We start from the raw sequence: 24,448 nt of genomic DNA, 5'->3' as shown, positions 1-24,448 counted from the left end.
TTCAAGGCAACAGGCCGCTATTGATGCACAGTATGACTAAAGCACATGATGAAAGGAAAGAAGATTGGCAAAAGTAATGTGAATATTGGACATCTTTTAATATTGCTACTTTCAGATTTCGACAAAATCTGCGGGCATGTCTGCATTACCTGTGCCTGTCTCTCTATGCACATATGTGTCTGTCTGTATGTGTCTCTCTGTGTGTAACCATTTCTTCTCCTGTGTGTGTGTGTGTGTGGTAGGTGATGAGTAAGCGCCTGCCGCAGCAGCAGCTGACGACACTGGTGTTCATGTTGTTTGAAGGGCTGGTCGACAGTCAGACCAACTGCTGCAGAGCTGCCTCTGTCATACTCAACACTCTGCTGAAGAACAGAGGAGCTGGACTACAAGAACTGGTAACACACACACACACACACACACACACGTTATAGTATTTTGAAAACCCCTTTTCTCTCTGAACTTCTGCTTAGTCTTTAATGTTTTAGATATCAGACATTCAGGTTCTCTTTTTTTCCCCTTTTCTGTACATGTGTGTCTGTGTCATATATGGGGTTGATTTGGGATATTGTGTGTGTGTCTGTCGTCTGGGTGTCAGGTCCCAGAGATGCTGGAGGTGCTCCACCTGCGTCTGCAGACCATTACAGAGGAGCAGGTTAGAACAGACATCAGTATAAATATTCAGTCTTATTAGTCATTGTTACCTAGCTGTTTTAAACATTTAATTCTAATTGGCCAAGGAGTGCATTCTGCTTTCTGTTATTTTTGAATAACATACCACTTTTTCCTGGCATACCTGCGTGTGTCACAATTATTTTTTAATCACTGATTATTCATAATTACGTCATGCTAGAAAAATTTAATTTATCATTCCACCTGTGTTTAGGTGAGAGTGGCAGTGGGACAGACGGTTCTAATCCTGGCTACTCAGCATCTACAGACTGTCATCAATACTCTGATTAACCAGCCACTACCATATGACAGGTACCCACACAGATTTACACACACATTAATTTTTAAATGTGCATCTTTGTTGGACAGCAAAGGGTTTTTAATAAAATATACTGCACAATAAAGTTGTCTTCTTCTGTGTGTCTGTGTGTCTGTTCAGCTGGACCAGTGAGATGTGGATGGCCCTGGGAGCAGACCCCATCATAGCCAGTCAGATCATGGAGATGGTGATGGAGAAGCTGGTCGTCATGGCACCCTATGTAGACAGGAAGGAATCCATGATGAGGGCGGTGACAACAAAGGTGGCCACCAATCAGCCCTTGGCTGTAAGTCACACACGTCACTGTCAACATTTTAGGCATCCAGTTGTAATTTAGAGAGGACTTACAGACATGTGCAGTCATAGACACACTCATTGATACAAATAAGTCAATATTGTGAAAAAGCCTTAAGTGCAAATGTTGGAGAGGTTAAAAAGCGGCAGGTTAAGGTTGTTGCAGGGCGTTCAAGAGGAACACTTCCACTGGGTGCTGTTATGGAGCAGGCCAGTGTGAGTCGACTTTGATCATTGGATTACTCAAAATTGGAGTCCGCTTGGTCATCATGGTACTAAGCAACTGTTTATTTTTGAGGTCATGAACACCGCTCTTGAGCTGGTTCCTCTCCTGGTTAACAGCAGCTACAAACCACACAGAAATTTAAAAAAGAAGCTGTTGCTGTCTGCTTGTTCCTCAACAAGGTAGACATTCACAGGTATTTTTTCTCTGTGTGTGTGTGTGTGTGTGTGTGCGCGCGCGTCTGTGTGCTCTCTCCTTGCAGATGACATGTGGTCTGAAAGAGCTATTATTAAACGGTCAGAGTCAGGAGCCAGCAGTCAATCTGTTTCCTCAGCTCTTCTCCTGTCTGACTGTCAGACTTGGATCCAGTGTTGGGGTCTTGGCACCAAAAGACAACAACAATAAACACACCACCTCTGTCCATGTAGCAGGGTGGGTGTCTTTCTCTCTTAATGTCTAGTTACATGTACAGAAAGTGACGTATCTCTCTGTCTGTCATGGTAAGAGTGGATTATATGTGTGTGTGGTCTGATTTTTTTGGTGTAATACTTGTTTTTGTTTTTTCACGTTCCCCAGGGTAGCAGCTGAGGCGTTGCGTATCTTGTTAGCACGGGCCCAGTTAGACGAGGTGGTGAAAAAACTGGACCAGGACAACGCCTGGGATGCAATGAAAGAGCAGAATACACACACTACCGGGGTTACACTACTTGCTCGGTACTCATACAGCAACATACATAAATACACACACAACTGGCCATATTCAGCTTGAGCACCTCAGGATTCCAGCGTAACTCTTGATTACTAGGGATGCACCGATCCGAATTTTTCAGTTCCAATATCTGAAAAATACCGATACTGATGCTGGGACTCGATATCGATCCGATATCATTGTTGATTTAAGAAGCTACAAACCTCAACAGCAGTGGCGGCTGCCTTTGATCTGTTCAGCTGCTGGAATTCCTTGTGCTCCTTTGCGTGGTGTTTCTGGAGGTGCTTGATTAAATTTGTGGTATTATATCTGGCAGTGCTACCACCACCCCTGGCAACATTCATTTTACATACATTGCAAACTGCCGTCGAGCTGTTTGGCGTGCTAAGGGTGAAATACCTCCATATCGTAGACCCTTTCGTTCTCTCCATGTTGCTTGTGTTTGCAACTCAACTCAATCAACTCTCGCGGCATGCCGCACATGTGCCGTACGACGTAGCCCGTGCCGCAAACATTTAAAGGGGAAGGATCGGTCTTATGGATCGGCTGCTTTTACAGATACCCGATCCAGGTAAAATGTTGATATCGGCGCCGATACCCAATGCTAATATCGGATCGGTGCGTCCCTATTGATTACTATTATTGATTGATTCTTTTTTTAAACTCACCAACCTGATTACACTGATGCTAATTTTTAGAAATCAAAATAACATACACCTCACTCCTTAGTCTTACAACTTAGTCACTGTGTGTCATGCTGGAACAAAATATAGCTAATAATGAACCCACACATTATTTGTAGAATGTGTGTGACTTTAGGTATGTTTGTTTTCTCCTGCAGAGCGATGGCTAAGCATGCTGGTCCTAGGTTGCCTTCCATTGTAGAGTGTCTGTGTCCCTGTTTGAACAACATCTATGAATGCCAGAGAATCACCGTCACAGCTTTCTTCTCTGAGGTGATACATACACAAACACACCATGAGATGCTGAATAATTTTTAGTTTACTTTTATTTGTTGTAGCCATAGACTGGGGGCCCAGTGTTTTATTAATTGCTCAGTATGGATTGCATATCATTATCAACAACTGTGTACCAGACTGAAGAGGGTATGAATCCATAGTTTCTTTTGGAAATTGTACACAAATGTGTCAGGGAACATTTTTAGTGCAAATGTAAACTTGCAATCACGGTCAAAAAATGTGCTTGTTTTCTGCAACAAAGACATGCTGGAAAAATTCTAACTAATCAGTGGCATCCAATCTATTTGATGTTGTCATTTATTTAACGACTTTAAGAGTTGGCTGCGGATGGCTGGACAACATGAAAAATATGCTGTGATTTGTCTTTCTCTTGTACTCTTTGTGTGTAGCTCTTGAACCACCACGTGGTCACAGAATTGCTGTTGATGGACGTATTAATGAACAACATGATGGAGAGGATATCGGATCCCTGCTGCACCGTCCGCATGTTGTCTGTCCGCGGCCTGGGCAACATAGCTGTGGGATCACCTGAGAAGGTGCTGCTCTCAGATATTGTCATGTACAAATACTGTACTCCACATGCATTATCAGCTTGTTAGAGCAGTGTAAGATGTGCTTCAGTGAGTTTCCTTTTCATTCTAATGCTTAATGCCACCCTCCTTCCATCATCCTTTCCTCTCTCCCTTTCTCCTTTCATCTTTCCTATCTCACCCTCACCAGGTGAATAAGTATGCTAAGGAGCTGCTGGCAGCCATGAGTTCAGGCATGGAGGAAAAAGACGATCCAGGTGAGGTTACAACAAACTCTTTAAATGGCTCCTGGCGGCAAGTTCGGCGATTTATTTTGTTTCTGCTTTCATTGTCACTTGACAAAGGCCTCAGTCAGACCTTTTCTCTTTTGCTGTTGCAGCGCTATCCTAAGTTCAGTTGCCAAGATGCTAAAATGTCCTCTACTGCATCATCTCTCTCTGTCTCTCCCCAGATAAACTGATTACCCTTGAGGCCATGTCAGGTCTGTCTAAAGTCCTCCTCTACCTGGACAACAAGAACGTCCATTTACTCGTGGTCTATATCTTCATGAAGATCAAACCATTCCTGGAGAGTGTAAGATTTCTTTGTATTTATTCATTTATTTATTTAGTTAGTTAGTTAGTTTTAGTCTTAAGTGTAATCTGAGACCAGCCTTGTTTATTCTCTTGCTTACACTTGCCTAATGAAGCTCTTGTTAGTTGAAACATTGCCTACATTGGCCTTTAAAAAAATATTTATTTGGAATTTAATAAAGTGTGGATCTTATTCTTTTTTCCCTGGTTGCAGTTTATTCTCATACCTGTTTTTTTTTTTTTTTTTGCTGGATGTTCAGAAACTTAGCCCCTTTTTTCAATTTTACTATGATACGTAGCACTTGAATTAAAAGTCAATCTCATGGTTTGTAGTTTGTGCCCACATACATACGTACACACACTCTCACTCTAATGGTGTTGTCTGGTTTCTGCTGCCCACCTAGGACAATGATGACATCCGCTGTGCATCCATCCTCCTACTGGGGAACCTGTCCAAGTTTGGGTCAGGAGAGCCGGTGTTTAAAGACCAGATCCACAACGTTCTGGTCAGCCTGCTGCTACACCTGGTGGACCCCAACCCGCAGGTGGTCAAGGTAGAGCACGAACGCAGACATATAGCGTTTAAAAACTCTTTTTCCTCTGTGTGGATGAATCTCATATTCATAGAGCAAACAATTCTGTGACATTAATGTGGACTGTGTCTGTGTGTCTGGGTATTCAGGCATGCAAGTATGCAATGCGTGTGTGTGCTCCAGTGGTGGGTTCAGACCAGATCACAGCCATGTTTCAGAACCACCTCCATGAAGACAAGAGCTTACACTACGGAGAGTTCATCAATGACCTCACCAAGTACCTGGTGAGGCTATCACACACACCAATCTGAACAAAACACACGGCTAGTCCTGTAGATTTCCAAAGGCCTGAGAGCAGGAGAATGTTTCCTCTCATAACCTTTCAGATGTGTTACCGAGTACTCACTTGATGTAAACTTCTTTTTTTTTTTTTTTAAATACAAAAAACAACAATCACAGCTCAGACTCATTCAGGATTTGATTCTTTGGAAAGTCAGGTAGGGTTAGATAATATTGTTGAACTGATAAATCTGTATGAGACTTTCTTTGTGTCATGTTCTGTGTATTTTTATCTGTTTCATTCGGTAGATCCAGGACTTTCCTGGCATGTTGAACTTCTACCACATCTCAGTCATCCAGTTCTTCAAGAGCAACTGGCCTGAGGTCAGAGCAGGAGCTGCCATGTTCATAGGTATGACTCAGCTTCCTTCATCCTGACAAACACCTAAACCTTCCTGGGATAAGGCTGGAACTTAGGCCTCCATATCCACATACACATTTTTTTTTTCCATACTTTCCAGCACTGGCTCATACGGGTTTATTGTGTATGATTGTACAATACTGAACAATTGAGAGCATTTGGACGGCTGTTTGATAATTGTGCTCACAATATTTAGCAAAGTAATAGCAATTACAATTTTAAACATAATCAAGCAGCCCTTTTAAAAGACACACGTCACCAGAAGTTTCACAACACCTTTAACAATACATAGTTTCTCAACCAATGATGGTTGAGAAACTATGTGTTCTGAAGATAGAGCTTGATTATAATGTGTGAATGTCTCATCAGGGTTTTTGCTGGGGAACCTTCCAGAAGAACATCTCTCTCACCTCAACATGGGCACCGTCACTAAAGGTAAGACAGATTCCACTTCACAGAAAAACAGAAGCCATACTTTTATAGTGTCTACTAGTTGTAGCTGCATGTATCTCTCTCACTCTCTGTGTGTGTGTGTGTGTGTGTGTGTGTCTCCATCCTCAGGTCTAGTGATGCTGCTCCAAGATCCAGACCCTGTGGTAAGAGTGAAGGCCGCTGAAGCCATGGGACAGTTCCATTAGAACACACAAACATCAGTTTGTTTCCTCTGAATTCATTCACCTGTGGCAGGCCACCACTTACTCTGGTACATGAAAAAAGACAGAAAAAAGACAGAAAAAAAATGAAAGAAAGAATATTTGTCATTTCAGCCATCAACATACAAACATGTTTAGGGCTCTACTTAGAACTGCAGCCTTGAAAAAAAAAAAAAAACAGTTTTGTCACTAGAACCTGCATTAAAACCAAAATAGGGCCTACATGGGAACAGGTGAAAAGCCAAAGCCCCAACTGCCCCAATCACCACTGTTACAAAAAAAAAAGATGGAAGAAACACTGAATGTGCACATACACGTGCACACTCACACTTAGACATTTCCATCTTTGTTTAGTGTCTTTTGGCACTTTTATTGTTATAGTAAAATGACCATGGTACTTGAAAGTAACATGTTAATTCTTGATAATCTCCCAGTGACCAAAGACTGTGTTACTCTGTACAAGATGACCTTCTCTGTAGCATGCACCAGAGACAGATGGCAAATGAGTTCTGTCAATATGAAAACACCAGAGACATAATAACTGAAACAATGAAATACAGTGAGCATCAAAACATATTTACAACAGCAAAATGAGTAAATAAGCACATTTTTTTCTTGAGAGAATATAGTTTGTGCACATAAATGTGCAAGTAAATAAAACTTACAGAAAATATACATCGAAGAACATACACAAATAAGCCGTCTCTGTGACAGAACTATCCCACATAGCTCTGGCTGGTAGCATAACTCTGTGTGTGTGTGTGTGTGTGTGAGTGTGTGTGTAGTCATACCAGCATTTAGTGGTGCTGTAAGCGGATATTTCTTAGTTTTACTTTGACAATAGCTCAGTTTTAGAGATGGTTTCAGTGTAGTGAGCGTGATTATAATGTTCAAAGACCTAACATGATCACCCAGTTTCCATCCAAATGCAAATCATCTCTGACCTTGGTCCCTATGACAGTTTTAATCAAACAATATAGGTTTAGATCTGCTCATTATGTGTATCACCTGAAACAAGTCTTTGAAAGCTCAATGTGAAGTCTATAATTAACAGGAAAAATGCTAAATGCGTCAGCACTGCAGTGAAGGCTGGACTTAAACACGCTTCATAGTTGTGGGTTGGACTAAGTGGTTGGCATAAAGGTTAACTGCTTTGTCAAAGCCATCAGCAATAACCAGCGAGTAACCAGCTCAGTAGCCAGTAAGGAACTACTTTTGGAACCACTAGATAACAACTAGCATTAAACTGCTCAACTCTTGCTGGAAGAGCTGTGACCAACGGGAGCTGGTGAGTTTAAACCACAGTCTGTAGTAGAAAAAGTTTGGCCATCAAAAGGGCGTGTTCACATTATTTTTCTCTCAGCTGCCAACATCTGGATCAAAGCTCTGTGTCCCATCCTGCTGGTGAGCTTGAACAGTCATTTCTTCTATGGGTCCATGTATAAACAGCCGGTGGCAGCTGAGAAGAAGTGTGTGAACATGCCCTCATTCTTTCAGCTCCCCTCACATAGTAGTGCCAAAACTCAACTCCATCTCTCACCCACATGGAAGCTGGCTGTAGGTCTCTGCCACTGCTGCAGCTTCAATGCATGATAGGATGAATGCTTCCTGGTGTAAGATCTTTTTGCTTCCACCGCTGTTTCATGTGTGTTCAGTCCTACTCCAGATGAATACCAGTTATGTTCTGTGGTAGCCATCATAAATTAAACGGCCATATGACAATTCAGAGAAAATAGTTATAGAGACCCTTTTATTTTTTTATTCAAGTTTTCCACTGCCACCGTGAAATCGGACATTCATGATTCTAACAGGAATGAAGATCAATTTGAGTTGCACTTTTTCTGTTCTGCAGGAACGCTAGCCAGGGTAAAGGAGAGCCAGACTTTCTCTTATAACTCTTAACCGGTGGACGGCTGTGAAGCCATCAGCTCCAGCCAGTCTCTCTATCGTTCCCAGCCGCGTCCTTGGCGATAACACAACCAGTGCCAAATGTTCATTACTCTGTATTGCAGCATTTTCGCTCTCGCTCTCTCAATGCACTTCATCTCTCCATGTCAGTTCATTTAATGGCTGATTGGGTAGACAGGTTAGCAGGCAGTTCTGTCACGTAAATGTATGAGTGTGTGTGTGTGTGTGTGTGTGTGTGTGTGTGTGTGCGCACACGTGTACTGCATAATGCGTAAGGATGTATATATAATATGTAACTTGATGTAATGTCCCCAAATGAATACAGCTTAGGGATGCACAGTGGCTCCAGCTCAGCGTCTCCTCTGTTGCATTTGAGTTCATTTGGTGACACAAATCGTCCAACACAGAATGGCCATATGTGGTAGCTGTGAAGCAATAGATAGTTTTTTAATGAAGATTTCGTGTGCCTGTATCTGCAGTATGTATGTATGTATGTATTTATTTGTGTTGCACTTGCTCAAGTTACCATGCGGACCCTGATGAAAGACGTAGGCCAATTAGGAGCTGAACTCAAACACCGATCACATTTATCTCGTCTTCCAAGAGTTGTGTCAACATCTTAGGTTGTTTTTTTTTTTCTGATTTAAATAAATTAAGGTCACCACAGCAAGATCAAATATTAGAAAATGTAAATATTTTCAGTTGTGAGGAGCGCTGGATTTTAACACATAAGTTAAAGGCACTGCTGTTACAGTGTCTGGTCAAATAAATCCAGCACAGCTCCGTTCAGATATTTAAAAACTTGTTGTTAACCAAGTTACTGTCCAGGCCACTGATGGTATGGTGGTGTTAGTCCGTGTTTACAAAATATGTAAAACAATGTACAAATACTGATCAGAACTCAGTTTTGCTTCATACAGAGATAATTCCTGTAAAATGAATTTTCACCCTTTAGTATTTCTGACTACAGCCAACAACTGATGCTAGCATAAAGACCATTTGTTAGACACTCCCATAGTTCCTGTTGGTTTCAGTGCAAAACACCAAGTGTTTTAAGACAAAAAATGCATAATGCCAAGCTTTTAAGAAGATATGGCTCATTGTTTCTGGGTCAGTGTTTGTGCTTTGGGATGTTCTGGAAACATGGACCGGGGGCTTTAGGCACTTTCTAACACTATGGCTTAGTTTGGGCTAAATGTCAAATAATTAGCTGCGTGTCTGTTCATGTTGTGTTTTTTAAAAGCTGTTATGAACTTTATACCATTGATATGATTTTTCATGTCACCTGCCTATTTTTTAACATTGAATATTGTATGCCATAGACGTGTGTGTGTGTGTGTGTGTGTGTGTGTGTGTGTGTGTGTGTGTGTGTGTGTGTGTGTGTGTGTGTGTGTGTGTGTGTGTGTGTGTGTGTGAGATGTATATCTGTGTAGGTACTGTGGGTTCAAATGGTTCCATGTGTGAGTGAATGAATGTATGCATGCTCTTTTTCATGTCAGACTGGACCAGAACAGACTGCTAATGATGGCAATCATTAATGTATTTTAAAATGTTGAAATAAACACAACTATTACAACATAACCAGTGGTTTGATTTCTCTTAAAATATCTGAGTTGTTTTTGCTGCATTACTGCTATTATATTAAAGTGCTCGTATTTTCTACCCAATTTCCCCTTGGGGATCAATAAAGTATTTCTGATTCTGATTAGACATCTATGTAATTGTGTAGCTTTATTATCATTGTAAGTGACAGGATGCTCCACGGGGTAAAAACCCAAACAAGTTGTAGGTAGTTCAAAGAAAGTTTGGTAAGGTCACAGGTGCAGCCAACTCAGTGCTTTTTTCCTCCATTACTGTAACTGAGATGTTTTTTGCATTTGTACTTTTCAAAAAATTTCAAAGTCATGAATTTCAATTTTTCTACAAGTTGCAGTAGGTAGTGGGATGTGAAGAACCTCGTGGTCTAACATATAGCCATGCAGAAGACTTGTTGCCCAATATGATCCCGGCCTGCTCAAGGAAGACCTAGGCCAGCTGCAATTTCTCATCGCTGAGCTTTTATTGTGAAATTTGGAAATGACTCAAAGCAAAGCCAGCAAATTTGAAGCAAACTCCTCTTTTCCTCTTTGCTGACTGTTCATTGTCGCTGACATTTGTTCTCTGTAATGGATGCATTTTAAAATGTAGTGAAGCACAACAGTCAAGCAAAAAATATACTCAAATGTAACCTTGAAAGGGGGGTTACTGGTAGCCTACAGACAGTGTGTTATTGGTTACTTGTCATGATTCATGACAAGTATGAGTTCTACATCCCCCCCCCCCCCGTCCTCAAACTGAAACACACACCCTGCAGTCTTACCAAGCAGGACAGCTGACTTTGCCAAATGACTCGTCACACAGGAAAATCCAAACAGATGACCTCCGGGCTTTTTTCTGAAGCTGTCTTTCACTCTCACTGACAGAGAAGTGAGACACATGAAGCCGAGGGCAAACTGGTTCTCTGCAGCAAACAAGAGGAGACAGGTTATTGATCAATGCAGTTATGGATTTATTTATGCATTTGACTGATTTATTTGTAGCTTTGGACAGCATTTACAGCAGCCCTAAAGGAATCTTGAAGTGGAGCGTCTTAAATTAAAACTTGAAACTGAAATATTAGAATTGGATTTTTTTTTTTTTAAATAGAAATCCAGAGACTTTCATACAGCAAATCTAAATTATTACAATTTTTTTTTTTTTTTTTACATAAATTACTGCATAAAACCTTTCAGTCACTCGTTGGTGAACATACTTGCTTGTGAGTCAGCATGTCTACTCTGACACTACTTTCAGTCCTGTAGGAATGAAGATCAAGAGACCACATGTCCAAATATCTCAAGAGCAAATCGATTTCAGTGGGCAAATTAATGCCTGTGTGAAGAACATGGACAAGGATTTGGAGTAATTTAGTAGTTGAGGATTCTATTAGATTGAAAAAAAAAAAAAAAAAAAAAAAAAAAAAAGTAAAAATACATTTTTGCTGTTTAGCAATGAAACAGCCCACATAAACAAAAGTAAACCAACAGAGACAGGTGGGCTCAGCTGAGCTCGGGAAGGCTATGCTGCCACCCTGTGGATTCAGGTGGAACTGCAAGATTCAAGTGAGTAAAACATACATAACAAGAACTATAGCACCATGTGGCTGGTGGACGAGAGCGTACTTTCATGTCAAAATCCTTTTTTTCCCGGCAGAAACTTGCTTTGAAATGCTCTTCATTTTTATGTTGCATGCACACATACACGTTATACATCAACAATGTTCACTATTTCAATGTTTCTGCTGGTTCAAACTATGCCGGGGTCAAAGCGATGTGCTTTCTCCTTTTCACACTACAAGCAGTGGGTCACCGTCAGCTTCACAACACAAATCAAATCAGAAAAGCAGTAATTTCCAAAACTGAATGAGAATTTTATCAACATTACATAGTTGCTGTACCTAGTGACAGTGGACAGTCTAGCTCTTACACATATTACATCCCCTCTGCTAGACAGTTGAACTGTAACACAGGCAATCTGCAGGAAGCCACTGAAATATAATACTGCTTCTAAAATATATATATATATAGATGTCATTTGACATGTTACATCTGACATTTTCCCTTACAACTCCATGGTGAAATATTTTATCACATCTCACCCATCCCATAACATGTTTCCTACATTTTTTCTTTACATTTAAAGTATTTGATTGTTTTTTTCCTGTGTTGATCAATGCTTTTCTCTCAATCAACTGTCTCTTTGTTTTTTCATTAAGTTAATCTAACACATATCAACATGAAAAAAATCATATGTTGATAGAACTGGTTGGATATTTGTCTTCAGGATATTTTTTCTGATAGAAAAACTGCAACATGCCAACATGAGTTTCAGTTTGTGGTCATGCCTGGAGGAAAATACTGCTCATTCATTCTCCAAGAACTTGTCCTCGCTCAGAGTATGTTTAAAATGCTTGATAACTAACTCTTATGTCCTACTCTGTGCTCTGATTATTTTTAGTCATTAAGAATAGTGTCAGTGTTATTCCTATGGTAATTCAGAGAGGCTTGCTAAGTTCAACCCAAACAAAGCCACTTCCTGCTCATAGATGGTCACAGGAAGAGGAAGCAAAATCTTTCATTCTGCAACTAGATGGGGAGGATGGGGGGTTGGGTGCCCCTTTTCCTGTTTTAACCCTGTCCTCCAAAATGTCTGGACACAGCACTGAATGTGTATATGAATGTGTGGGATTTCTTCTGGTAACTGCCCCCCTGGGTCAGCAGCCACTGCCCACCTGTCCTACCAGGAAAGGCTCCTCTCTGTGGTCCTTCTCATGATTTCTTCCATTTTCCATCCAGGTTAAGTATGCAGCATGAGTTACCATGGCGATTAAACCAGTATGAAAGGAAGCCACCTTTGCAACACAGAAAATTCAAGAGCTGAACCTAAACTTACCTGGCTATCTTCATAATGTGGCTTCATAGTGTGCACCTCTTGTTGCAGTCTTAACAGTTTTTACGGCAGTTTGCATTTACATGGAGCCAGTATCAATATATATGAGATGTATGTATGATGTTGGCAAAAAATACCCTAAGTTAACAAATTAGAACTGAATCAAACAAAAGCACTCCTCCTAGCACCCACACAGTGAATCATGAACAGAGCACAGTATGGCATGATGTTAGTTACAGACGATGATCAGCAACAGAGGCAGGGCAGGATATCAATCTGTCATATTTAATTGCTTCAGGTTAGAAATGAACAACTATTGGTGTTTACATTCCCTTAGACCGCTTTTATGAAGATCTGCACCCCAACCACTGATTAAAGTCTTTCAAAAATAAATGTGGTGGTTGGTTTTTTCGGACATGACTGCGTATATTCATATTCCGGTTGCTAGGCGAGCAGGCTTCCTCCTGTCAGTCCTCTGTCCTGCTCTGCTTTAGTCCTCATCGCTGCCCATTTCTAAAGGGTCAAAGTCTGGGTCGTCCTCGTCCAAATCCAGGTCGTCGATGTCTTGGAACAGAGACTCGTCCACTTCAACGTTGTTTCCAGCTGCAGGGGGGGGAAACAGCAACTTTCTGTTACGATACAATCAAGACCACGATTTTTAGGGCAGCACAAAACACACATCAGCATGGAGTTCATCACCTTATGTCCCCGTATCAGTTATTTTAGCGATAGTAGGATGGGATACTGTTATCTTTGGCAGAAACAGCAGTTAAATTTAAGTATGTATATGCCATACATGGGTCACACAGAATTGTGATAATTTATGCACAAAATGCAGGCAGCCGGTTCATATTTGGATGGCAATACCTGCATTAATATGGCATTTTGATATGTGAAATAAGCCAGATTGCCCTGGCTGTGGCTGTTGTCAGAACTGTCTCAGCAGAAAGAAAATGTTATATAAAAATCACTGGCATTTTTTACATAAGATATTATTTTGCCCAGTGAATGTGCACATTTTGAAAGGCATAGTGATTTATGTGTCCATCTGCCAGTGGGCCTTCACAATAAGAGTAGGCACATTAATGTTAATTCCACAACACAGAGACAAAGACAAAAAGAGAAGTTTACCGTCTTCAAGGAACTGAATGTCAGACGTGTCGAGGTTGTGGTCCGTCTCAAACAGCTGTTTACCTGGAGGATGGAGAGCGGTTTTCTTCAGCTCGAATGTTCAAGTTAACAAATGACTTCACTAGATCTCTGATATGCCAGAGGATTTGTCTCACACACACACACCACCACCACCACCACCACACACACCACCCTTGCTCAGGTTTACCGGTGAGTTTGTGTTTTCCTGCCTGCTCCTCCTCTTTCTGTTTTTTCCTCCTCAGCTCGGCCATCTCCAGTTCAAACTTGGCTTTCCATGCCAGGAAGTTTTCGATGGTTACCACAGTGCCTTGGAAAGCCACCTGTCACACACACACACACATTTGTATTACTACATTTGACCCTAAATGGTCCTCACTTCAACTGATCCCCCGCCAGCAATTTTGCTTAAGTTCCTCTAACCTTAACTGCTACCCTAAGCTCATTAAAAGTATGACAACCAGTAAAATATCCTGTTTTGAAGGCTTTTGCTCATCTTTCTATCTGCTCCTTATACTTTTAGGAATACAACAACACACACAAAATGGTACAGGGTTCCGGCCTATTCTACAGAAAAGTGTTTTATATATACACGGTGACACTGCTGACTCTTGAGGGGAAACTTTTCATGTTCATACCTTCTCAGCCTCTTCTGCCTCCTTTTCTTTCCGCCGTTTCTCTTCCTCTCGTCTGTTTTTGATCTGGTCAACAATCTCATTCAGTTTCTCCTGAACGGCTGTCACCAGGGTGAAAATCATCACCATGCCCAGGTTCTCGTCTGCCTGTGGTGCAACCAGACACACACATACACACACGGTGGAAAATCAACACAAAGTTTGATGCAGTCTGATTGCATATTTACTCTCTAGCTGATCAATACTACAGTGATTTTCTCTGGGTAAAAAGAGCAATTTGATTGAAGGTATATGCTGACACATAAGATCATAAATTACATAGAGACAGACCTGTTGCTGCAGTAAGCTGAGAATGTCCTCTGCGTCAGAGTCCTCCAGATTCTCCTGGGAATAGATCTCCCAAAGCGGTGGCTCATCTGGGTATTTCTCTACGTAGGTGAACTTTAATGTTGCTTCCACCACTGGAAGATGAACATGGTACAGAGAGCAAACTAGTTAAAGGCAGTGATAATTACAGCCGATAAAATAATCACTTTGCACGATCCAAAATACATCCTAGGTTGTTATTTGACTTGCACACAACAAATTTAATATTCTTTTATCCTTGTTTTTTGTTCCAGAAAGGACTTACTGACTTCATCAACATGACTAAGCTCCTCCAATGATAAATTACATATTTCATCATGAACAAATGAAGATTGAGGGCAGTTTGCTTAACTGCTAGTATGCAATAGGTATAATTTTCAGCGGCACACATCACAACACTTACTTTCATCATTCTCTCCAGCGTCTGACGTTACAGTGATAGTGAAGCTGGTGGGCACCTCTGACAGCACTGGAGAGCACAAAAATGGATTTGTTACATAATAGAGATCTCTTGCCATTTGATGAAAAAAAGCTCACTGCAATTTGTACTATGGCAATCTATACATCTGACTGAACCATGCAAACTGTCTGGGATTGGGGATTAGGTTACAGTCACTCTGATATGGACTGTTTATTTTCAAACTATTACCAAACTCTAGGGGTGGGGGTGAATCGATTCACATAACTATCGCTATTTGGGAGATATTAGTAACATACGAAACTAGACAACCTAAGCAATCTGTTGGCACCAAGCATGTCATGGCCATTTTCAACGGGGTCCCCTGACCTCTGACCTTAATATATCTGAGTGAAAATAGGTTCTACTGGTAGCAACAGGTCTCCCCTTTGCCGAAATGCCCACCTTACACTAATCCCATGCAGTTTGGAGCAAAAACCATGCAGGTTTTTGAATGCACTACAAATGTGTTCTTTTGGCCTGTTGTAAAATGGTGCATTTGGGGGGTTTACTGGGGTTTAAACAGTCTTGGAGTTGCATAATTGGGATTAACTGTAAAAATGAGACTCTTGTGGATTCAATAAGGATTCCATGAAAAAAAAAAAAAAAAAAAAAAAACATTTGTGATGATCTTAGCCCCCATAGTTGCCACTTCATTGCAGTAAGACCTTTTTTTTTTTTTTTAACTTGACATTAATGTATAACCCTATTGTGACATTAAGGACAATCACAGATGTATAGAACTTTACATCCACAAACTACGGTATACTACGTTATACTATCAGGAGATGAATACATGGTCTCAGCCCTACCAAACTCTTAACAACTTCAGCAGCTAAATGCTGTGACTTCTGAATAATTGATTAAATTGTTTTCTTAACAGTTGAGGTATTAATACATTTTCTGACTACAAGTGACCACCCAGCAGTCGTTCTATTGGAGAAAATGTCACTCCCTTCAGGGTGAGCTCCCCCTCGCCCCTCCTGTTGTGCCGTGACTCAGGCGGTCTGTTAACCCGCTTTAAAAGTTTAAATGTCCTTGACACAACGCAGTTTGGTGTGTTAAATGTGAGCCGAACTGAACAGTGGTTTATACTGATGCCTACGATGCCAATGCTTTTGTTCTGTAAGTTGAGTAGGCTTGTACATAAACAAGTCCCTTTGAAGTTGCCAAATTCTGCATAGTGTCTGGCGTGGCGAGCTCTCCGGGAGAAGCCATGCAACCTGTGAGGGCTAATTAAACAGCTGGTCACCAACCCGTTCTACCACTCACATGTTGGTTTAGTCTGAGTAACGCTACCCAGCAAATGTCTAGCTGGCTGGCCACGCAGACACACGGGTTCCCAGTCAGGTTTGACTATACACTTAGCTGAAATGAGTTAGCCGGTCAGCTAATTTTAGCCACCTAGCTAACGCCGGCTTTCAAGTGTCTGTTGAGACTTTTCAAACTCTGACCTGTGAAAGAGTCTGGGTAGATCGACTCTATAGCCTCCAGCTCATTCCTCTGCTCCTCGGCGTAGTCCGTCATTTTGTTGCGTTATCTAGACATTGGGAAAAGCATCACCGCTAATGCTAACACGCTGGCCGTGCTGGTGCTGCGTGTTCATCCCAGGTCTGAGTGGCCCGCTGCTGATCGAGCTTATCGGCCATCTGCTCTCAGGTCTGATCGCATATTTTTCTTTAATTTACTGGAACTGTCACATAGTTAAATCCAGTGAGATTCAATTATTGAAGAGAGCTTACTTTTAGACTTAAGACAGCATTCAAGACAAACCTGTGTTTATTCATGTATTTATTCACTGGGCAGCAGCAGCAGCCGAGACAGCGTTACTTTTCTGAAATCCATTATTTTTCACTGGAAGGAAACAGGCGAGGGTGCGTTCAAGTGCTTCAAGTGGAAAGCGCTGGTGGAAAAGACCAATGTTCTCTTTATCACTCACTATTTATTTCCATTTTATGTCCTATCTATCTATCTATCTATCTATCTATCTATCTATCTATCTATCTATCTATCTATCTATCTATCTATCTATCTATCTATCTATCTATCTATCTATCTATCTATCTATCTATCTATCTATCTATCCAGGGCCGGCTTTTGGCATAGGCGATAGGCAATTGCCTAGGGCGCCATCTGCCCTAGGCATCTTTATCAGTGCTGGAGATCCTGATTATTTCAGGATCATTGTGAGCTACAGTTTGAAAAGACAGGAAAAGGAAAAGACAAACCATCATCATGGTGTAAACTGTGCTGCAGCCCAAGTAAAATAAAATCTCTGAAATAAAATAGGTTGTAATATTAATCATACTTTAGTCTAGGATGGTGGATTCAGTCCGAGTCGCTGTCCTCGGCCCACCTTGGCCTCTTAGGGACAGGCCACTCCCAGCTCCTGTGTGTGGAGGAAGAGAGTCCAGAGGTTGAGGGAGCCTCGTCCTCAGGAGAGCATTCATCCTCCTCCCGCTCCCTCTTGGTGGGACGTCCCCCAGCAGGACTCTCTTCCACCCGCTGCCTCTTCACAGGAGGCCCCTCAGCAGAGTCCTCTGCGTCACTGGGGCTCCTCTCCAGACTCCTCCTAGGAGACACAGCAGGTCCAGAACAAGGTTATTAGCGTTTACAATCACTAACCAAATAACAAAGACTAGATGTGAAAAAACCTTTGTGTTACGCAAAAGACAAAAAGAAAATTATAGGTGCTGTGCAGCAATGGTCAGGGCCAGGCAATTTTAGGCAATTCTGAGCAACAAGTGGAGAATTGGAAGATGAAAAGAAAGGTGGCATTTTAATACACATTTTGCATCAATTGAGGCTTGAACTCTCAGTTTCTGGCATGCAGGACAACGCTTTATCTCACTGAGCTAATTGACAAGTGTCAATTCATCTGGAGCTTCACAAATTGACTAAGCCAGGCAGCTGCCTATGCATGGAAAGACAGATTTCAAACCACTGTAGAAAAAAAAATCAGTCATCAAGACAAAAATCTGACAATGATTATCTGGCATGGGACTGGACCTTTCTGTAAAGTTTGGTGAATTATCACACATGGGAATGTTGCACAAGCTGAGGCTTGAACTCACAATCTTTGACACCGAGGACCGGCCTCTATCTCACTGAGCTAAAACTTCACCTGTAGCTTCACAAACTGATTGAGCCAATCACTGACATGCAGGACAGCAGGCAGCCATGCATGGAAAGGTAGATTTTAAACAGCTGTCAAAAATTCAGTTATTAAGACAAAAATCTGAAAATACACATCTTGCATCTAGACAGCATGGAGATGTTGATCATTTGTTTTTAACAATGATTGATTTGCTCCATAAGTGAAAAACTGATGTTTAAAAATGCCATTCTTGCATTGACTCCAAATGTTCACGAGAGCAAAATTCAACATGCTGTCAAAAATTCAGTTTTTGAGACACAGTTCTGAAATTTACCACACATCATCTACCATGACTCCAAAATATTATCCATTTTTTCATGAACATTGAAGATTTATTTACCAAGAATTTGCAAGTGTATGTTTACAGTACCGTTTACAGCCAAACATTTTGATGCACTGTAGGCTCAATTTTTGATAAATCAAAAATCTGTGTGGATTGTTTGTGTAGGACAGTCTGAAGATGCTCTGTATCAAATTTGGTGTCAATTGAGCAAAAATTGTGGGAGAAGATAGGTTTAACAAGTTTTACAGTTTTTGAAAAAAAAAATAGAGTGATGGAATTTATAATTTGCAAAAGGCTTGAGTGTACAAAAGTTTCTTCAGTATTGGGGCCACATTTTGGTGACAGTTGCAAAGCTGTAGCACATATGGTTGATTTATTATGAATTTTCAAAGTTTTAAACTTTAAAGGCTTGCTATAGCGCCACCATCAGGACTATTGGCTTGAGTTTGCATCTGAATGTATCTGGCATGGGACTGGACCTTTGCAGGTGGTGTGTGTGTGTGTGTGTGTGTGTGTGTGTGTGTGTGTGTGTGTGTGTGTGTGTGTGTGTGTGTGTGTGTGTGTGTGAGACAGAGAGATTGTGTGTCTGTCGGCAACACGCCCAGTTCCAGATAGGTTTGTGACGTCACAAAGAAGACCGTATATGTCGGCTGCACGTACAGGTCCGTGAGCGGCGGTGACGTCACCCGCTGTTAGACGTCAAACCCCAGCAAAAGTTCCGCTGCGTTTAAGGTTGAGAAATGCCTGGGAAAATGTAGCTTCTGCGGACGCTACCGCGCAATTTGATCAGTAGCCTAAAATAGTTTCACTACATAAAAGCTATTTGGTTTAGAAAACAGCCACCGCGGCCCCGGTCGGCGGGCCGGCCGCAACACCGGTTGGCCATGTGACATCATCACTGCAGTCACAGCAGGTCACAGCTGTTGTGACATCATACAGTCACAACAGGCATCACAGTGATGATGATGTCATGATGATGTCACATGACATCATCATGACATCATGTGTGTTTGTCATGATGATGATGATGATGTCACATGACATCATCATGACATCATGTGTGTTTGTCATGATGATGATCATCATGACATCATCAGACCGACCATGATGATGTCATGCCGACCGGTGCCGCGGCATGACATCATCACTGACATGTGACGTCATCACTGCAGTAACTTCTGGTCGGAGGTCACGAACAGGCTATCAGAGATGCTCAGCCTCAGCATCCCCACAAGCCCAACCATAGCATTACTTGGTGACCTCTCTTCATTACACATACCCAAACAGCACAAATCATTTGTACTAATATCATTAACCATTGCCAAGAAAACCATATTACTGAACTGGAAAGACAGAACAAAGGTATCCATATCCCACTGGCTCAATCTCCTAACAGATTATTCAAACCTGGAAAAACTCACTGTTACTTTGAAAAATGACATCACATCCTATGAAAACACTTGGTCCCCCTTCCTACAATACATTCAGAGCTGATTCCTCTCACAATTCTCAACTCTCTCTCAACCTCTGACTGCTCACTTGTCTATTTGTTTTATTTATTTGCTTATTAATTTGTTTGTTTATTTATTTATTTATTTGTTTATTTATTAACTTGTTCACAATTACATATCAATCTCTGTTTTCGCCCATTCTTGATCTGGGGGTTGTCCAGGGTAGGACGAGATAGAAGAACTGGCCAAATAATAAAAGAATAAAAATACATAAATAAATAAATAAATAAAAATGTAAAATAAAAATCATGTATATATCTATATATATAGATATATATAGATATATATGTGGACATGTATGTTTTTTTGTTTTGTTTTTTTTAATATAGAATATAAAATGAGGATGGATGGGATGTGGAGATCCTGCTGGGCCGCCCTTTGGTCCTGCCCCCCTCTCGCCCCATGGATATTGTATAGATGTGCATTTTATATCATAGAAATATACATTGTTAAGTACTTCCATTTTTATTATTATTAATATCACACATACATACATGTGCATGAGACTGTAAAATCTCTTTCTTTCCTGTATTGTTTCGTTTTATCATCATTGTTAATATTACTATTTGTATACCTATTTATTCGTCTACCGTCCTTTGTGGTTTTGTTGCTGAAATATAATTATCACTATTATATATAAACTAGTATCGCTATTAGTACTATTATTACTAATATTATTATAATTACTAATCAGTATTATTAATCAATATTATTGTTAGTACTATTTTATTGTGGTTAATATTATTATTATCAATATTATTATCGGTAACACTCTTTTATTAATACATACAAGGGCATCTCATTTAACCATCCGAATACACACACACACACACACACACACACACACACACATCACAATAGAAGCGAACATGTACTGTTATTTATTATCTCTTTCTGTTTTTGTTGTTGGTTCTTGTCTGTTTATTTGTTTGTTTTTTGTTTTTGTTGTTTGTTTGTTTGTTTGTTTTTTTCTTTTTGTTTCTTTTAAAACTGTGTATCTGTCAACACTATGTCATGTATGTCTAGTTATGTCAATGTCAGCCATGTTAACCGTCAAAATAAAAAAAAATCAAAAAAAAAAAATCACTGCAGTCACAGCAGGTCACAGCTGTTGTGACTGTTACAGTCACAACAGGCGTCACAGTGATGATGTCACATCTCGATGTCAGCTGCTGCACAGAGGGTTTATATGAGACGAACAGCAAGCAGATCTTACCCCCCACCGTTGACTAGCCACAAACCGCCAACACCTAGCTGAAACATGCAGAAATCACATGCACCATCCCAGATGAAAATTCACTGGAAAGAGCGTGCAAAGGAACAAGAGGAGAGAGAAACAGAGACCAACACAATCCAGGAAGACCCACTCAGAGACACCGAAACTCTCCAGAACCAGGAATCTGAGCAGAGGCCTGAACCAGAACAAAAACTGGGAGACAAAATGCCCCAGGAAAACACCAAAAGATCCCCAGAGCAGGGACCTGAGTTGAGGGGTGAAGAGCCCAAACCCAAGGGCCCAGAACCCTGGACCAATTTCCATCAGTCCAGGCAATTCTGGGTCAATAGGGAGAAAGATGAGAAATCCCACATGGAGAACATGTCCCCCAGCACCAGTCAGCCACCAGGCAAGATCAAGCCGTGGCAGAAAGAGAAGGAAGATCTCCACCAAGAGCTGGAGCAGCTGAAACAGAAGCTCACAGCCAGCGAGGCAGAACATTTGGATCTCCTCAACAAATTGGAAGCCAGTGAGGCAGAGAATAAAGATCTCCGCAACAAATTGGAAGCCAGCGAGGCAGAAAATAAAGATCTCCTAAATAGTCTGGAAGCAAGCGAGGCACAAAAGAATCATCTCAAAATTCTCATTAATGAAAATCAATCAATCAATCAAAATGAGAATGAAGAGCTAACAGACACAGTACAGCAACCAGCGTCGAATGCTGAATGTCTGGACGAAGTCTGTACAGCTGAAGAGGAAAGTATTTCCCAAGAAGAGCTGCAAGACGGTCCTCAAGAAACAGAGGAGCCGACCTGTGACAACAGGGAACAAGAAGAAGATGGAGGAAGCTGTGGTCAAGAAGCCAGATTCAAGAAAAAGCCTTCAAGGATGAGGAGATTCTTGACTATGTTTTTCTCTGCACCAGCAAGGCAGCAGTCTGGACACCAAGAAAATGAACGACAAATGGACAAGGACACCAAAGGGCTTGACACTCAAAATGAGAATGAAGAGCCAACAGACACAGTACAGCAACCAGCGTCGAACGCTGAATGTCTGGACGAAGTTTGTAGAGCTGAAGAGGAAACGATTTCCCAAGAGGAGTTCCAAGACTGTCCTCAAGAAACAGAGGAGCCGACCTGTGACAACAGGGAAGAAGGAGAAGAAGATGGAGGAACCTGGAGGAATGGATGGAGAAGGATGAGGAGATGCTTTCAGTTTACCTGTGAACGATGGAGGGAGGAGAGTAGAAACCTAAAGCAATTTCTCTCTCGTTTCCCTTTTTTATTTACTGTTCATTGTGTTTTAGATTCAGTCTTGTTTATTTTAATATTATTAATGTAATTTGTGTCTTGTTGCTTTTAATGTTTCTGTAAAGCACTTTGAATTACCTTGTGTTGAATTGTGCTATACAAATAAACTCGCCTTGCCTTGCCTTCGTACCTACTTGTTTCAATTCCCCTCGACTCTGCAGACCATGACACGGCTTCGGTCGTTAACTGTTACAGTTGAGTTCCACATCAACGTGGTCGAGTTTACATAGTAAGGTGGCCCCGCCACTAAGCACAGAAAAGTCTCCACCTCTTCTCTCTCCACGGTACTGGTCCCCAAACAGTCCCCAAACACACACTAACACCCCACCGCCAACACACCTCCACAACCCACCCCTACCCCCAACACACCCCCAACAGCCCCAACACACAACATGCCTCCAACATAAATAATAACAAAATATCATTAAAAAATAGTATACACTAAAATATATCTGTTGAGTATATATAGACTTTTAACCTCTGAACCTTTGCAGACTATGAAATATATCTGCACAACATATGTATGTATATATGTATGTATATATGTGTGTTTGTGTGTGTATGCATGTTTGTTTGTTTGTGTGTGTGTGTGTGCGTGTGCGCGCGCGCGTGTATTTGTGTTTATGCATGTTTTGTGTGTGTGTGTGTATATAATGATAAAATAATAGCTGATGAAGTAATATTCAAAGTGGATACATATTCATCATTAGTGTTGATACACATATTTTGAAAAGTGAAAATTGCAAATCTCCTGTTAATGTAATAAATCTCCACTACATGATGATGGGAGATGTATTGCATTAACAGAGTCAGTAATGTATGGATAGTAAACTATGACACTAAAAGCTGCAACAAGCAGCAGCTGGGTGAGCCACTAGGTGGCAGTCTGAGCCCTGAAGACTGTTAACTCAGCACAAGAAAGCTCTTCAGTCACAGTAACATGAGTAAATGTAGTTAGTTACATCTACCTTCATACATTTTGTTCTCTCTCTCTCTTTCGCTCTCTCACACACACAGAAATTCAAATTATTTGTATATTTCTTTGTTATGATTTATTTCTTATATGCAAAAACATTCCACATTACCAAATTTTTGATAAAAAGATGAGAAAGGAGATAAAAACTACAGCAGAAGCAAAGCAGCTTGACATGAAACAGGAACTCACTGAGGAACAAACACCGAGCTGCCGCTGATCTGAAGGGAAGGACAGAATAAATGAGAAAATAGATGTGCGCTAACTTCCTAAACCTTGTCTCGTTTCTCCAGGTATTTTGGAAAAAATCACAGTTTACATCACAAAATATTTTAAATATTTCTCATGACATTTCCAGATGACTTTTGACAGTAAATTGATAGATCTGCCTAGATCTATGGCAATTTCATATTATGAGAAATAAACTCATCGACTCAACAGTTGTGGTGTTATATTATATTATCTTCAAAAAAGTATATGTGAATGCATAGGTTAAACAAGGATGCACTGTTTGCTTTACTGGTTAGATACAGAGAGGGGAGTGAGGAAAAAACCTGAAATGTAAATAAATTTTACGGACATCTAAGCCCTTTTTGTACAAGCCAAATCACATCATCTGCTTACATCTCCTGATTTGTCATTGGTACAGGTTTAATTAAATGGAAATAATGAGGGAGAATGGCTTTTACCTGACGTCGCGTCATCAGTGTATGTCATTAAAAACATCTCTAATAATTCTTACATTCAGCGTTTATCTTACATTTACCTTACATGACAAACAGGACAGAAATGAACACTATGGCAAGCGGCAGGACGAGCTTCATTAAAAACTCG

The 24,448-nt window shown here is 40.8% G+C and overlaps 2 protein-coding genes across 4 annotated transcripts in view; one reads left to right on the top strand and one right to left on the bottom strand.

Moving 5' to 3' along the window:
* mroh1 (maestro heat-like repeat family member 1) overlaps window positions 1–9,671 on the top strand; it is a 34,169-nt gene extending 24,498 nt beyond the window's left edge. For 2 of the 3 annotated variants that reach the window (XM_030071677.1, XM_030071676.1), the window contains 15 exons: window positions 243–395; window positions 596–652; window positions 884–981; window positions 1,109–1,274; window positions 1,768–1,937; window positions 2,082–2,219; window positions 3,056–3,170; window positions 3,584–3,730; window positions 3,915–3,981; window positions 4,176–4,297; window positions 4,701–4,850; window positions 4,979–5,113; window positions 5,418–5,520; window positions 5,899–5,964; window positions 6,091–9,671. In XM_030071677.1, the coding sequence (XP_029927537.1) occupies window positions 243–395; window positions 596–652; window positions 884–981; window positions 1,109–1,274; window positions 1,768–1,937; window positions 2,082–2,219; window positions 3,056–3,170; window positions 3,584–3,730; window positions 3,915–3,981; window positions 4,176–4,297; window positions 4,701–4,850; window positions 4,979–5,113; window positions 5,418–5,520; window positions 5,899–5,964; window positions 6,091–6,167 (1,764 nt within the window). In that variant the 3' untranslated portion in view covers window positions 6,168–9,671. The remainder of the gene's footprint in view (window positions 1–242; window positions 396–595; window positions 653–883; window positions 982–1,108; window positions 1,275–1,767; window positions 1,938–2,081; window positions 2,220–3,055; window positions 3,171–3,583; window positions 3,731–3,914; window positions 3,982–4,175; window positions 4,298–4,700; window positions 4,851–4,978; window positions 5,114–5,417; window positions 5,521–5,898; window positions 5,965–6,090) is intronic. The other variant, XR_003929526.1, reaches the window with a different exon arrangement.
* A 3,150-nt stretch (window positions 9,672–12,821) lies between these two features.
* rwdd1 (RWD domain containing 1) lies at window positions 12,822–16,810 on the bottom strand. Its single transcript, XM_030073506.1, has 7 exons — window positions 16,619–16,810; window positions 15,111–15,176; window positions 14,672–14,802; window positions 14,345–14,488; window positions 13,897–14,029; window positions 13,689–13,751; window positions 12,822–13,160 (listed from the first exon to the last, which is right to left on the bottom strand). Exons 1-7 carry the CDS (start codon window positions 16,689–16,691, stop codon window positions 13,048–13,050), a joined length of 723 nt encoding a protein of 240 aa, XP_029929366.1. The 5' UTR covers window positions 16,692–16,810; the 3' UTR covers window positions 12,822–13,047.
* Between the last annotated feature and the right edge of the window lie 7,638 nt (window positions 16,811–24,448).

This window comes from Myripristis murdjan, chromosome 16 (assembly GCF_902150065.1).
Source record: "Myripristis murdjan chromosome 16, fMyrMur1.1, whole genome shotgun sequence".
Taxonomy (NCBI): domain Eukaryota; kingdom Metazoa; phylum Chordata; class Actinopteri; order Holocentriformes; family Holocentridae; genus Myripristis; species Myripristis murdjan.
This window is presented reverse-complemented; position numbering and strand designations above follow the sequence as displayed.